The 14,860-nt window shown below is 36.6% G+C and overlaps 1 protein-coding gene across 2 annotated transcripts in view; it reads left to right on the top strand.

The window, feature by feature from the left end:
* The window catches only part of rai14 (retinoic acid induced 14), a 65,847-nt gene that overhangs the window by 36,003 nt on the left and 14,984 nt on the right, over positions 1–14,860 (top strand). For both annotated transcript variants that reach the window (XM_088628768.1, XM_088628769.1), the window contains exons 4-8: positions 2,916–3,004; positions 3,430–3,494; positions 4,725–4,782; positions 9,195–9,265; positions 14,561–14,667. In XM_088628768.1, coding sequence (XP_088484894.1) covers positions 2,916–3,004; positions 3,430–3,494; positions 4,725–4,782; positions 9,195–9,265; positions 14,561–14,667 — 390 coding nt within the window. The remainder of the gene's footprint in view (positions 1–2,915; positions 3,005–3,429; positions 3,495–4,724; positions 4,783–9,194; positions 9,266–14,560; positions 14,668–14,860) is intronic.

Below are 14,860 nucleotides of genomic sequence, written 5' to 3'. Positions count from 1 at the left end.
TGTATTTCTTAGGTTAAGTGATTTCCCACATTTTCACCCTTCAGTGTAAAGTTTTATTTTTTTAAAGAGCATGAAATTGTTACTCAAAGTAGAATGATCATATGAGCAACAAATGTTCTTTGCCCCCTTTGTGGTGAAGATTATAGGTTTCTTCATCCCCTGGAAGCATGAAGAGTTCTTTATATTATTCAATCACATGAACTTTAATATAAAAGAAGAGAAAAAATAGCACACCTTGATATCATGGCAAAGTTCTTTTGTTACCATACAGAAGCTGCTGTGTCTTTTCTTCACTCCTGTTCAAACAGGATACAGGATGTAGCTGTGTGAAAAGAAATCAAACCTGCCTGCTGGATCTTTTTTAAGGGATTTGTCTGAACAGAACAGAATGAACTGGCACTGAAGAAAATAAAAAGCATGATTTTGTGATGATTGGTTTGTGACGAATTCCCTTTTCACTGGGCAGCTTATTGATTTTTAGGAGCTCATTATTAAATGAAAACCTTGAAGGTTCTGATTTTTTAGAATATGAAGTGGCCTGCCCGAAGTAAATAAGCAAGGCTCTGAAGGTAATATTTTGATCATTATATGATGAGGACCCTAATGATCACATTTCTAAAGTGTTTCCTGCATTGCTACATTTTACATACTTGTTTGAAAAAAGGAAAAACAGGTAAAACATAAATTCATACTCCTTAAATTGGCATCCTTCGATATTTGTGGCACTTAACAGTATTACAGTTTTAAATAAAAAAAACAGACATTAGCTTAGCACACTGTCATTATTATAAACATGACCAAATAAAGTTGTGGTCTCTCTGAACCTGAAATGTGTATAAGCATTTTTTAGTTATGTCCTATTGTAATTACTTTATGTCCAGCAGGTAATCAGATTTATGGATTATATACATAGTGACTTCTTTGCACGCTTAGTATCCCTTAATTCTGAGGTAAACAAATGGTCTTGGAGTAAAACAGACTCTTTGCATTTGTGTTAAAATAGAAATGGCCATTTTTATGATGAAGATCTCCAAGAAATTTGCATTTATAACAAGTGGACAGTAAAACAATGCAATAATGATATACCTCAAGGAAGCTTAACAGCTGGAACATTACCTTTCCTTTTCATTTTCTGCTTTTCGCATGAAATTCACCTCTGCTGGCTCCCTTGGCAGCTTTTACGCTGACATAGCTCCCTGCTCTTACCTCTGCAAAAGATCATATTCCTCTTTGAGAGTGCTGAGCCAAAACACGCTGGGCCTTGTGATTGCATTAATGAGACGATGCCTAAGATGGCCATAGACATGAAACTTTGGCTAGAAGTATAAAAGTTAGTCAGGTTCCACCACTGAATATTGAAAGCAAATTGCAATTATAAACAATATTGCAAGAGTTGCTGATAAATGTACAGTTGGACACATTGGAAAACATACAGCAAATGCACCCCTTTGGAAAAGTGGGGTTACATCTCATTAAAAGGGATTAACATAACCACATGGCACAGCTTTTTTGTTCACTTACACTGCCTGTGAATACAAATATACAGTAAGTTGAAGTTTGGAAAAAATGCCCTTTTTCATAACCATTGTCTCTTGTTAGATAAAGGCAAGAAATCCTCTACACTCTTTTGTTATTGCACTTCATGAATCTCAGACCCAGGGTTAGGGTTTAATTATGTCTACCTGAAGAGCATGTTCCAGCCTAAAATTGTAAATTCGGAGCTGAGTCATTATTCCTTAATTTGTAAAGTGAAACCATGAGTGTAGCTTGTTTGATGTGTTGTGACCTGCTGAATTTCCATTCATTCTGATAAAGTACATACTGTGCAATACAAGAGTGATGGTTTTTTGGTTATGACAAAGATCCTGTGCAGTATCAGTCTAGTCTCCTAATTGTATTTTTTAATCCACTTGTATACTTTTCAAACTCTAACTCAAAATTGCAAAATTAAGATACAGATATTGCCAGCATCAGACAATGTTTCGTTGGATCACACTCAGCTTTATGCCATATAGAGCAGATGCTAAAAGAAAAATACTGTGTTACCAGGGGAAGCTCACCCTGTATATGTGGCTATCCTTTCTGCTCTAATTTGTGTTTATACCTAGACACCTTTAAAACATCTGTCAATCTGGCCTTTGTTTCTTGTGAATCCCTTGTGATGTGCACAGGGCAGATATAAAAATATGTTTTTAATGAGTGTGTCATTTTTAAGAGACTGAGCTGTATATGAGCTTTGTTTTGATTTAATTTTATATAAATCTATTCTATAAAATTTAATTTTATATCCTGGGGGTTGGCATCGTTGTTAGTGAAGCTGCCTCATAGTTCTTAGGTTTTGGGTTCAGTTCCAGACTGTTCATGATCTCACTGAGTGCACATGGGTTTTTTGCATGTGCTCCAATATCATCCTACTATTGAAGGACATGCTAGCCAAGTTAGTTGGTATCCCAAAACTGTCCCTGGCAGTGGACTTGTCCTATGCTTTCTGGATAGGATTTGAATTGCTGGGACCCTCAACAAGAATAGGCAGCTTTCTGATCATGGACGTATATCCTGGGATTTGGAAGGGTCAGTGATATTTTTAGATTGTTAATGAACTGAAAAAGGAGATCTGAAGAAAAAAATCTGCTTATTATTCTTTCAGCTGAGAAAATGGGGTTTTGGATAACCCCTTAAACGTATATATTTGGAGGGATTTATTTATTACACTGTTTGTGAAACTTGTTTGTGACTGTCCATGTCTATGGATCTTTTAGCTTTGGAATTGAGAAATTTCTAATCCGTTTTTTCAAAGTTTCAAATGTTATTTAATAATATCATTAGTTGCAACATGTATTGTACTTTTCATTTAATTGATTTGATTTAAATGAATCCTGAGCGTATTGAGGTAAATGTAGCCCTTTTTTTTTTAGCCTGCACTGGGCAGCAGCTAAGGGGCAGGTGGAGTGTCTTGGGGCGATTCTTGCACATGGAGCTGATGCCTCGGTCCCGGACGCTTCAGGTGTGTCTCAGCTCTTCCTGACCGTTCGTTGTCTGTTACCTGAAGCATTTGCATCTATTACTTCTAGCAGGGGCTGTATTTTTCCCATGTCAAACATTTTTTTAAATCTTTTTAATATACACTGGAAGCCGTTTAATGAAATCTGCCTCTGTGTGTTTTCTTCTTTCTAAATGTTTAGATTTTTGTAATATAACGCTAAGACGATAACTGTGCTGACTGACAGTGTTATCTAGCATGAAGACGTGGAGTGAAAAAACTTGCTGTTAATACAAGTTTCACTTAATCAAGTAAAAGCATGTTTAGAGTATCTGTAACGTTAATATCTAAATGTATACTTGATAGCATTATACTGTAATCATAAATGTGGTATTTGTGATTTTGGTTTGGGCTTTATAAATGACTTGTAATTTTTGTCATTTTTTTAGGTTCAAGTCCTTTACACCTTGCAGCCAAAAACAACCACCAGGAATGTGCCCTAAAACTGATTCAGGTAATCAGTCCTCTGTTAACTGCCTGGAGCTGGAAGGTAGAGCCAGGAAATGTTTTGTCAAATCACATATATGAGGTTTTGTGGGATCTGAAGGAATTGCAAATTAAACCTTAAGCATGTCACTGTTCGATCGTATTATCTTTGTTCTCCATTTGATATTTCGAGGTACTTTATTATGCACAGAGTGAGGGAAGCAGTTCTGCTTGAAGTTGTCATTTTGCATCATTCTCTACCGTTTGCATGTTATTTCGCAGTCACAGTCAAAGGTTAGCACATCTTTTTGCATTTGCATAATGTGATGTAGCTTGTCCATGCATGTATGATTGTGTCTCCATCATAATAATTTCACACTAAGTAAAAAAGAAAACATCTTCCACAAATTTAGTTTTATATGACCATTTTGTATTACAACCGGATTTGCTTAGCATAATCTGGTATCTTCTCATGAACCTAAGACTGATCCCAGTTCAGCTGGGTGTCTGTACAATCCTGGCCCTTTTTAGTCTTCAACAAAGAAGACTATGTAGAAATCCGATTCAGGTATCCAAAAGAGAAGGCAAGCGTGCCTTTACTCAAAGAATTGGGGAGGATTGAGTGAGCGACTTTACCATGTTGTCAAAGCTGAAACCTTGCCTTCTTTCAAAAACCAAATGGATGAGATCCATGGATCAATTAGCTTCTAACTAACAAATGGGCTCCCCTCATTTGTAACCTTCCATATGCTCTTAAAAGAATGACCAGATATATTCTCAGGCTTAAACAAATCTCATCCCAATGGATGAGATCCCTGAATCGATAAGTTACTTAAAACCCAATGAGCTAGATGAGCCAAATGGCATAATGCCATTTGAAACCCTTATGTTCTGTAAATATAACTCACTTGTCTAGTAGAGGCTTTCCATGTTTTTGCAGTTTTGAAAACTCCCCATCAGCCAGGTGCTTAGTAATTACAACAGCTGACTTCTCTTTCTTGAGGGACTGCAGAAACCCTTTTGATTGATGTTAGTGATCAGTTTGATTGAGTTAATTTTGTGCACATTCAAAAGTGTAGATAAGAGTGTAAACATACAGCAAAAACAACTGCTGATTTCATTTGAGATTGAGATGGCTTTCCTCATCATGTAGAAACTCAATATTTTTGATGGATCATTTTCAAAAGCAAACTCTAATCCAATATTAAAAGAAAAAGGTCAGTTTTTCTTAAGGCAGTTTTTTCATTTCTTTAAACAGAGCAAATGTGTGATAGAGGCTCTTGACAGTACCGGGAAGACAGCTCTTCATCATGCAGGTAATTTCAAGTGACGCTAATCTTTGTACATCTTTCATTGTTGTAGAGAGGGAGTGTCTGGCATTCATGCATATTTAATTTCACTTTATATTTTGTGGTTTTTCAAATTGAGTATAGTTTGACCCAGTCTACTCCTATTAATTTAGTTCACCTTTGTTGTCTACACATCCATCCATTATAAGAAAGATGTTCCTTGAAAGGTTCACAGCAGTCCAGAGCTTTTTCTGGGAGCACAGGGTGTAAGGAGATAGTCCCTCCTGCATCAGCTGCCTGTCAGAGGTAGGGTACATAGGTAGACACACAAGAACAGCATTTTAGTGGAAGGTAGGAGGAAACCCAGGTAAAACTGATTAGAACACGGCGAAAATGAATGAACACATCAGTAAATGTGATAGGATTGACTATTACATTGCTTTATTTGCTCAGGCTTTTGAAAAATCTGAAGAACCTGTGCCAAGACCTTTTGGACAAACATTGTCTGCCAAGGGTTTGTTCTGCCAAGAAGCTCAGGCTTGGCTGAAAATGGACATCTCATGTCAAATGTTTGACTCTTATAGAGCATATTTCCAGATTGGTAAAGAAATGGTTAAAACTACACAAAACATTCTCTGCTGGCCATTGGTATCTCCAGGCCTAGTCATCAAATTCAAGAAGGCATATCACAAATGGAAGCCAAAGGGTCTGAATTTTAACCCAGCAGTTTTCTTAGGAATGAAAAACTATCAAACTATCGGACACTATGGGCCGAATGATCTCATTTCATTTGTTACGTACTTATGTTCTTACCCTGACTAGTGGAATGGGAAGACATTTCCCCTCTAATTGTGCCAGAACCTCATAGCACTCTCTAGGAGTGTATTTTATTTATTTTGGCTTTTAATTATGATTATGATATGACTTTGCTCTGTTAACATTGTGGTATAATATTTATAATTTGCAGTAAAACACTGAATCTGATCAGTAAATCTTTCAGTTATATGACTTTATTTGCTTCTTTTTCACAAGTTGGTCATTATTTTAGATATTATAGAGATATTATATGAACCTTAACTCTTAATGAATATATAGAATGAATATCCTAAACAAAGACTTCCCACACATAAAAAGGGATTTGAACTCATAAATTATTAGACTGTGATATTTAACAAATCACCAGATATTCTTGTGTGCAAAAGTAAATGAGTAAAGTTCAGTCAGTAACTTGTGGCACCTCCTTTAGTAGCAATAACTTCACACAGTCGCCCCAATTATCAGTCTCTGACATCTTGCTGGAGGGATTTTTTTTCCCACTCCTCTTTACAAAACTCCGCAAGCTCTGTGAAGTTTGAAGGATCTCTTGCATGAACAGCCCTCTTCAGGTCCTGCCACAGCATTTCAATAGGATTCAGGTCAGGGGTTTGGCTTGGCCATTCCAGGACACGGAACCTCTTCTTCCAAAGCCATTCTTTAGTGGACTTACTTGAATGTTTAGGATCTTTATCTTATTGAAAAATCCACTTTGTGCCCAGCTTGAGTTTTTGAACTGAAAGCCAGACATTCTTCTCAAGAATTCCTTGATATTTCTCAGAATTCATGATTCCCTCAATGATGTCAAGTTGCCCAGAGCCAGAGTAAGAAAAACAGCCCCATACAAGGACACTCCCACCACCATGCTTGACAATAGGGATAAGGTTTTGATGGTGGTAGGCTGTGTTGGCTCTTCGCCAAACATGGACCTTCTTGTTGTGCTCATATAGTTCAATTATGGACTCATCTGTCCAGAGAACAGACTTCCGGACCTCTTCAGGCCTGTCACTTATTATTTCTGTATACTGTGTGTATTATTTTTCTGCATGGACATTTTCTTTCAAAACACTCAAATTGGTTAATAATTATACTTTATTAAAATTATGATTAAATATGCATTCTGTGGTTAAAAAAAAAAAACAAAAATCTCAAATTATGCAATGGGTTCACAAACTTTCAAGCATGATTGTATCTAAATGTCAAAATCCAGACTTTCAAACTGCGACGATAGATTAGGATGTCAGGGAGGCTGTACTTACTCCCGAGTGCCAAGAAGCCATGTGAATCCCAAATAAACCAGTTTTGTCTTATTAGAAGGATCAAAGTTCCAGCCAGCTGGAGCAAAGCCTTAGTACTGAACTCCTAAAAGACATAATTATAGGAAAAAAAATACACAAAATTTAAATGAAATGTTACAGTCAAATAATTTTTATTTTGATTACATGTTGCTGTTTTTTTACTGAATAAGCACATTATTCCTTTTAATTTTAGATGGAGCTTGTGATGGTTTGAAATTTTGTATCTTATGATTTCGAAAATAGTTTATGGAAGGAAAATAGTGGAAAGGCTGTCCACTAGAACAAGACAGACGTTTTACTTCTCTAGACGTGACATTGTTGCTTTAAGGAGAATATTTTTTTGGGATAGAGCAAAAAAAAAAATTCCAAACAGTATATTAAAAAGCAAACACAGAAAATATGAAGTTATGTAAAAAAGAAATTGACTCATTCAAGGCAGGAGTTTGCTGATTCTTGAAAAGAGTGTGAATACATTGAATGATTCTTTAGTTACAGTAGGTTAGTTACATGAGAGGCTTTTGACCATCACAGTAGTTTTAAGACTTGGTGTGCACAAATGCATCTTACTTCCCTTTCTACATGTCCGTGTTTTCTTTAGGATTCATATCATTATCACCTGGAAAGCAAAAGTTCCCCATCATTCCCATTTCAGATTTTGCAGACAACCGAAGCGCCGCAAAAGCTTTTGACCTGGACAAAAGAGAATTCTTTGGAAGTTATTGCAAAGGAGAGTGTGATCTAGATTATCTTACCTGTTGAGTGAAGTTTTGTATAGTTTAGGTTGCATTAATCTGAACGTTCATTTTGATTCCTTTGAAAATGCAAGCTGAGTTCTTTTCTCTTCTGGTAACTTCATCACGTCATCATTAGTTTGCGGGTTAGTCAAGTCTTAGTCAAAAAATTGTGTTTGGGCTCCAGAGGAAGGAAGTTATTGGCATCTGTGGATTTAAAGGGGATGAGTAGATGCTTCACATCTGGCCAGAGACAGAACTATTGATGATGCACCATAGTGTCAAAATGGAAACATCGGTCAAGTAAGGTATTGCAAAATGGGGATGAGCAACCACAAGGAAGTTTTAGTTCCACAATAGTGTGACTCAGAGCTCTCCAGGTATTTGACAAAATTGCTCTCCAATCCTATCTAGCGAAAAACTAATTGTCCTTCCTTAATAAACCCCCCTCCTCCCCTATACACATCAAAGGACTTGAAGTTCGGGAAGATGCATTGTGACTTCCAGGTTCCACGCTTCTTTAATCTGGCAGTTTGCACGGTGTGTGAAAGAAAACGCACTTTTGGAGTAAAGCAATTTTAAATTCTGAGCTATAATGAGTGGTACATTCCAAAGACGGAATCTCAGTTCCCTGTTGTGGTGTTTTCCCAACAGTAAGCCTGGAGGGCATCGGTAATGTACTGTTTACTCTGAAAAAAGGTTTTCAATGTCTTCTGCTGTGGGGGTATTAAATAAAATTAAACAAAATTTACACTGTTCCTTGATGTATGCAAGTGTCTTTTCTGTTGTTGTTCTTCTAAATGTATATCTCCCTGTGTAAGTTATGAATGTGAAAAAAAGAAAATAAGTGGATATCTAAGATAGCTTTATTGGCCATATACAATTTCAGATTTTAGGAATTTCTTTTTTTTCGCATACCCCAACTTGCTCTCCATGAGACACACAGACGGAGAGAAGCTTGCGGTCAGAGTGCAGGGTCAGCCATTTATGTGGCGCCCCTGGAGCAGTTGGGGTTAAGGGCTTTGCTCAGGGGCACAACGGAGTAGGATTCCTCTGCCTGCCGTGAGATACAAACCGGCAACCTTCCAGCCACAGGCGCAGATCCTTAGCCACAGAGCCACCGCACCGCTCTGTATATATCTGTATAACGTTGTAATGTTTTCCCTTGAGATCTTAACACTAAAACATAAAACAAAATAACACTAGTTCCACACCTTGTGTATCTTGCAGATCTACTAGAAAATCCAACGGTCTTTGCAAAAAGTGCTTGCCTTGTAAAATGTATTTAAGGTGTGGTAAAAAAGCATACCCATAAAAATTCTGCTTTTCGTTTATTTTTTGCCAGAAACTGCTGCCCCAATAAAGAAATACAAAAAAAGGCAATGGCACAGCTTTCCACAGCAATGCTGTGTCACAGACTGCTATGTGTCGTGATTCTAAATGGAATGATAACCTGAATAGCCATTTGTTTTACTTAAAGACAGAATCCTCAAGGGTTAAAGAGGAATAAATCTAAAAATGTGACTGCTATATACTGTATTGTCTATTTTTCCTTGTTCCACTTAAATTCACTAAAATAAGGAATATTCTTTTTCAGCTGCGATTGGAAGTGTACCAATTGTCCAACTGCTGTGTGAGCACAAGTGTCCTGTAAACATCAAAGATGTGGTATGTATAATTTTATTGGATGTATAAAGTGCAGTTACATTGTAGGAACTTAAATATCACAAGATCATGTGCAGGCAGGTTTTGCTATTGTGCGTCAAAAGCAATTCTTACCTGTTAATCATAATAACGATTGCAAACAAGAGGTGAGCATTAGGCCTGTCCTGTTTGTTAGGTAGTTTAGTAGCACAAGTATGAGTTGCATAGCTTCTCTTGTTCATTTCTTATCCTTTAAGATAGTGATTATATGTTATTTTTGTTGATCTAAAACTACATGCAATTAAAACTTCTTAAAAATATGCTACATTTCAAATTAAGCTGACACAAAGTTTATGCATTTTCTAATTATGTCTGTGGTTTGCTTGGGCTTGTGTGCTGCAATGTTCAACATGCCTGCTTTCTCAGTCTTGTTATTCAGCTTTGAATCGTGCATCTCTTAAAGTGATAGGCTATGTTTCACATGCTTTTGTATTGATAGAATATATCGCTGAAGTGTTGTTTATGTCAACTGTTTTTGTCTTGAATCCCTCATGATAAATGTATTAGTTCTTGAATGCAAGAAATATAATCTATGAACTGAAGGAAAATGATGTCATCATAGTTGAGCATATACTGTAGCATAATTCATAAAGCTGGAGTTCTTATTACTAATCGATCACCCTTTAAAAGTTATTACGTGGAAAACTGTGATGGATTAAAACAGTGGAACATTCATGCCATTTATTAAAAGGACAAAACTGCTGTGAAAGTCATTTGACTTAAAGCCATTTCTTTTTCCTTCAGAACCATTATTTGTAAGCGTCAGCTTTGGAGAGGCTATAGGCTGTACTCATTGCCAACAATGTATTGATTGTTGTGATGTTTAAACCTATTTCTAGCAGACGATTAAATAAATTGCTGTTCTGTCTGCATATACTGTATCACTCTCTTTAAGTCATAGCATGTGTATAGTGAGTTTGGTGTCCTTAAGGGATCAGTTACCTCATATGGGCAGTGTTGTTCTCTTGCTTGCAATGCATGTCTGTATCGGTTCATTTCATTCATTTAGTCTTTAAAGTAGTACTGTAGTTCATCACAATCAGTCCATATCATGCAGTCCTTTTAAAACCATTGTTTAATATCTGGGGAACCATTTTTTTTCTAATGTCAGTGCACTTTACTGTTACCTTGGAGAACAAGTGAAATACCATGCGATGCTGCTTTGGTAATACATTAAAATCAGACCGAACATTTCCCATATCATGTGCAACCAAGCACCAGTTACTGTATATATAAACAAGGCAAAATGCTATACCAGAAGGGCCAGTCTGTGTAGAATAATCATAGTCTAAACCCAATTTACTTTTCTTGTCTTTCTAGTCATGGATTTTTGTAGCAAGACAAAAGTATTTGTGGCCTTTTAGGATGTATTTTTTAAGTGGCACAGGACAAGGCCCTGGGGATACCTTGGACCTCAAGGTTTTAAGTATCCAGTTTTAAAAGCTAAAATAGTCATCAACTGTACTGTATGTAAAGCTACTGTATATTCAGTTAGCTATTGTACATGTATTTTTTGCTTTGCTGTGCTTTGTAGTAGTTCTGCATCAGTATATACCGTACGTGTAAGCCTTTGAGCATTTAATGCCGGGCTTTTCCTATTGGCATTTCCTTCTGCAGAGAGATGTGCGTCAGGTCACAGCTCTGTCATTGGCAGGTTCCCTGTCCAATGAGCTGCAGTCCAGATGGCAAGGAAGGCCTGTGCCGCCTGGTCTGATAATCCTCTTTATGCCCTGGCAGGAGAGAGGTTGTTAAAGCGGGGCATCTTTCCCATAGCCATGGCAGAGGGTACTGCCTTGCGGAGGGTTTTATGGTAACAGCACTGTAGGTCTCCGCAGGATTAGGGGAGCCAAGCTCAAAAAGGGATTATTGCATTTAAAAAAGAACATTCCTTGTAACTGAACAGTGTATGGCTGGCAGGGAGCTCAGTGGTTTAAAGCTGTGGTTCCTTATATATGTTGGAAATATCCTGGAACGATATAAAGAAGGAGGAGGTCTGTAAAGATGAGCAGACAACAAAACCAGTATCATAAAAAATCATTTGAATCCAGAACATTAAAATGCATAGATTTCTGTGCCATTTCTATGCCAACGTATTATGCATCTCAATACTAGTTAAAACTAAATACTGTACCTTTGGCGTTGGCTATTTGACAGCATCCTGATGTCTCTTCGCAGGGTATTGCAACGATTCAATTGTATGAATTAAACATCATAGTTATTATCTCTGACTTAAAACTTATTTTCTATTCCGTTCTTACTGATTAATCGAAAACGTTCTCGAGATGTTTTTTTCTCTCTCCCAAACATTCTTTAAAGTTTTGCTGGCAGCAGATTTCTCTCAAAATGGTTGAATGACAGCTATTAAGTTGTTGTGTTGCTGTTTAAATTTAGGAGCTCTTAAACAGTCCATTATGTAGATCTTCGAGCTATTAGTCTGTCAGCTTTTACAACAAAACAAGTTTTATTAACTCCCTTTGCATTTGGTTTCAGATGCGTTTTGAATAGTTCTCTTGCACGTTTGACAGTGATTCCAGTAATTCCGTCAGTTAATCATGACAGTGGGAGAGTGCACATCTGGAATTCATTGAAAGTCCTGGTTTCAAAGAAGAAAAGTTCTCTCTGCCAGTGTTTGACATGCCATTTGATAATATATGCATATACATTATAAAAAATTGTACAAATGTTATTAAAAATAAATGTAATGCGTTCTAAAATGTTTTACAGGAGAAAAAATAGTTATGTTTCCATGCTGTGTTTTCCACCACGGGGTATGAAAACTTTGTCCAAATACTTGGGTAATTCTAGTTTGCCAACAGCCATAATTCACAATTTTTATCTGTTGAAATGTGTGCTATATTTGGGAATGTTTCTTCAAACTGTACAGTGAGGGCTTTAGCCTTACAGTACGTCTTGTGTCTATGAAATGCAATAATTGAATGAACCAGTATTTTTTACATTCTGCATTTATTAGTGATCACTTTATTATGATTTGAACTATCTGTTGGCAATATAAGGAACACATGTTGGCTTTGTTACTCCAGTGTGAGAACCACGAGAGTCTTGATGGCCTTGTTAATTATTAGTAACAGTGAGCCTTTATGCACAAGGATTACAAATGATTAGTATTGTAGATCTTTATACTGTATGCTTGCCAGGCCCGGCTCCAGCTTCCTGCGACCCTGAACTAGGTGAAGGAGTTAGAAGATGAATGGATAGATGGATGCTATTTTATGTTACTTGAAAAAGCAATGAGATACTGAGATTATTTTTGTACTCAATATACATACCCATGCAAATAGCACATCTATCCATCCTTTATCAGAAAGACAAGTATATTTCTCTGAATGGTCATCGCAATACAGTATATACGTCCGGCATATGTAGTTTTAAGACATTTGTATTAGGTATTTATTACTAATTTGTCAGCTACAGTAGGTACTCTAACCATGTTATACTCACTGAATAAGGCTGTGTAGGATAGCTACACTTTCCCCAGTAGTGAATCAATTGTTAATTGAATAATGAAAAGGCCTTGAACATCTCCTTCTGAAATTAATATTATTCATGACTTAATGACTACTTGTTAATATTAAGCCTTTGGTAAGAAACAGCTATCCTCAGTCTCAATGCAGTACAAAATGCAATGTAACTTATATTTCTAAACTGCTCTGAGGGGATTGCTAGGCACTAAAAGAAGAATTCTTAATTGAAAGATTAATTAATATTAGTAGAGACCTTTTTTGGGTAATTGGTCCTTGATATAGGTTTCTATTTTTTTCAGAATTTCAGAATCCAATTCTATATTCATCCAACAAGCACCTAATACAGGTACACGTGGGAATAGGTATCCTTATGTAATAGGTATAATAGTCTAAAAAATTGTGAGTACTGTAAGTACTTATAAATTCTTTATTTGGACCCTGTTACAAGTAAATACATAAATGTTTAATAGGTAATACTTAAAAGTCACCTAGAGGCACAACACGTGTATACTGTATATAAAGCCTTAATCCAGGTGCCATTTGTTGAAATGTCCCACATCGTTTCTCCTTCTGCAGTGGCATTAGCAACGAGAGTTGCTCTGCTGGTACTTTGGAAACCTTGAATTCTACACACATTTAAGTTGTTAAATATGCATCTGAGAGCAGGGCATGGGGTGTCTGGAATGTATTTGGAAAACATTTGGTCTGACCTATGGAACATGTTTTCTGTCTAATAACCTGGAAATGGCACTAGACAAACACATTCTCCAGAAACAGCATATTACTTTAAATAATAGTCTCTGGCACATACAGCACCAACATTATAAATTGCTGCAATTTGTTGAATTAAGGGATTTACACACAGCATGTGTTAGAAAGACGCCATGGTGGCAATTTATGTTTGTATTTTCTGTGGTGGAGAATAGCTTCTTATGACTATTTTCCTAGGAAAGCACAACACTGGCATTTACTTTTATGCCAGATTATTGCTATTTAAAAGCTTTCCAACAACTGGCTTCAACTTGAACATAGCTAGCAAATAAAAAAATGTAATTATTTACAGTGCCACCTCATTACAATGCGACTTGTTACATTGTGGAATCACTTACAATGCTGTGGAGTCATGGTTCCCATTTCTTACATGATTCAGTTCCAGCTAAGCAATAAGAGGCATGGCAGTCAGCAGAACCTAAAATGCCTTTACTAAAATAAACAGTACTGCTTTATTTGAGTGTTGCAGCATAATGGCTTGATAATCCCTTCAGAACTGCTACACAAGACATTATAATCACATGTATAATACCTTAAAGGGACATGCGCAAATGACTTATCATGTGCTTAAGAGGTCATAACATATGTTTAAGCTTCAAGCGCTATAAATTATGCAAAAAAAAATGTCATGACCTCTTAAGCGCGTTATTTTTTAAAGTGGTGTTAATGAGCACAAAGTCACTCGAGCCAGAAAAATATATTTCTAGTTTCAGAATTGTGCCACTGAATGTGAAAACATAACCAGGGGGTTGAAAACAAAAATGAACAGTATTGCTCAAGAACCTTTTATTTTTTTTATATACCCAGTAAGACCTTTAACGTGGATGTAATTCTGCAGTCTATGGCCTGATTACTTTTACTACAGACATTTGTTTTGAGCTTGTAAGCGTTTATGGGAACAGGCTGTGTCTTGAGTAATGCGAGGGGATTTTCGTCTTCAATTGAGATGCATGTTTGTAAATGAATTATGTGATGTTCAGTATTTTCACTATTTGATTTCCCTCAGGATGGGTGCACACCCCTCCTCCTGTCTGCCAGACACGCTCACACTGAAGTGTGCAGGAGCCTGATAGACCACAGGGCTGATATCAACACATGTGACAAGAATGGAAGGTAATTTTGCATTTGCCACTAAATATGAAATATTCAGTATAATGCAAGTTGTGAGAATTCAAAATAAAATATTTTTCTTTCATATGTGCATTTTAACTTTCTTGAAATGACTCATTAACTTTCATGTTTATGTGTTGTTTGACATGTTCAACAACATTCGTGATCTATGTTTTTAAACTGGTTTCAAGTAGGT

This window comes from Lepisosteus platostomus, chromosome 4, assembly GCF_059453375.1.
Source record: "Lepisosteus platostomus isolate fLepPlt1 chromosome 4, fLepPlt1.hap1, whole genome shotgun sequence".
Lineage (NCBI taxonomy): Eukaryota > Metazoa > Chordata > Actinopteri > Semionotiformes > Lepisosteidae > Lepisosteus > Lepisosteus platostomus.
Note: the sequence above shows the minus strand (reverse complement) of the source record. Positions and strands in the feature narration are given on the sequence as shown.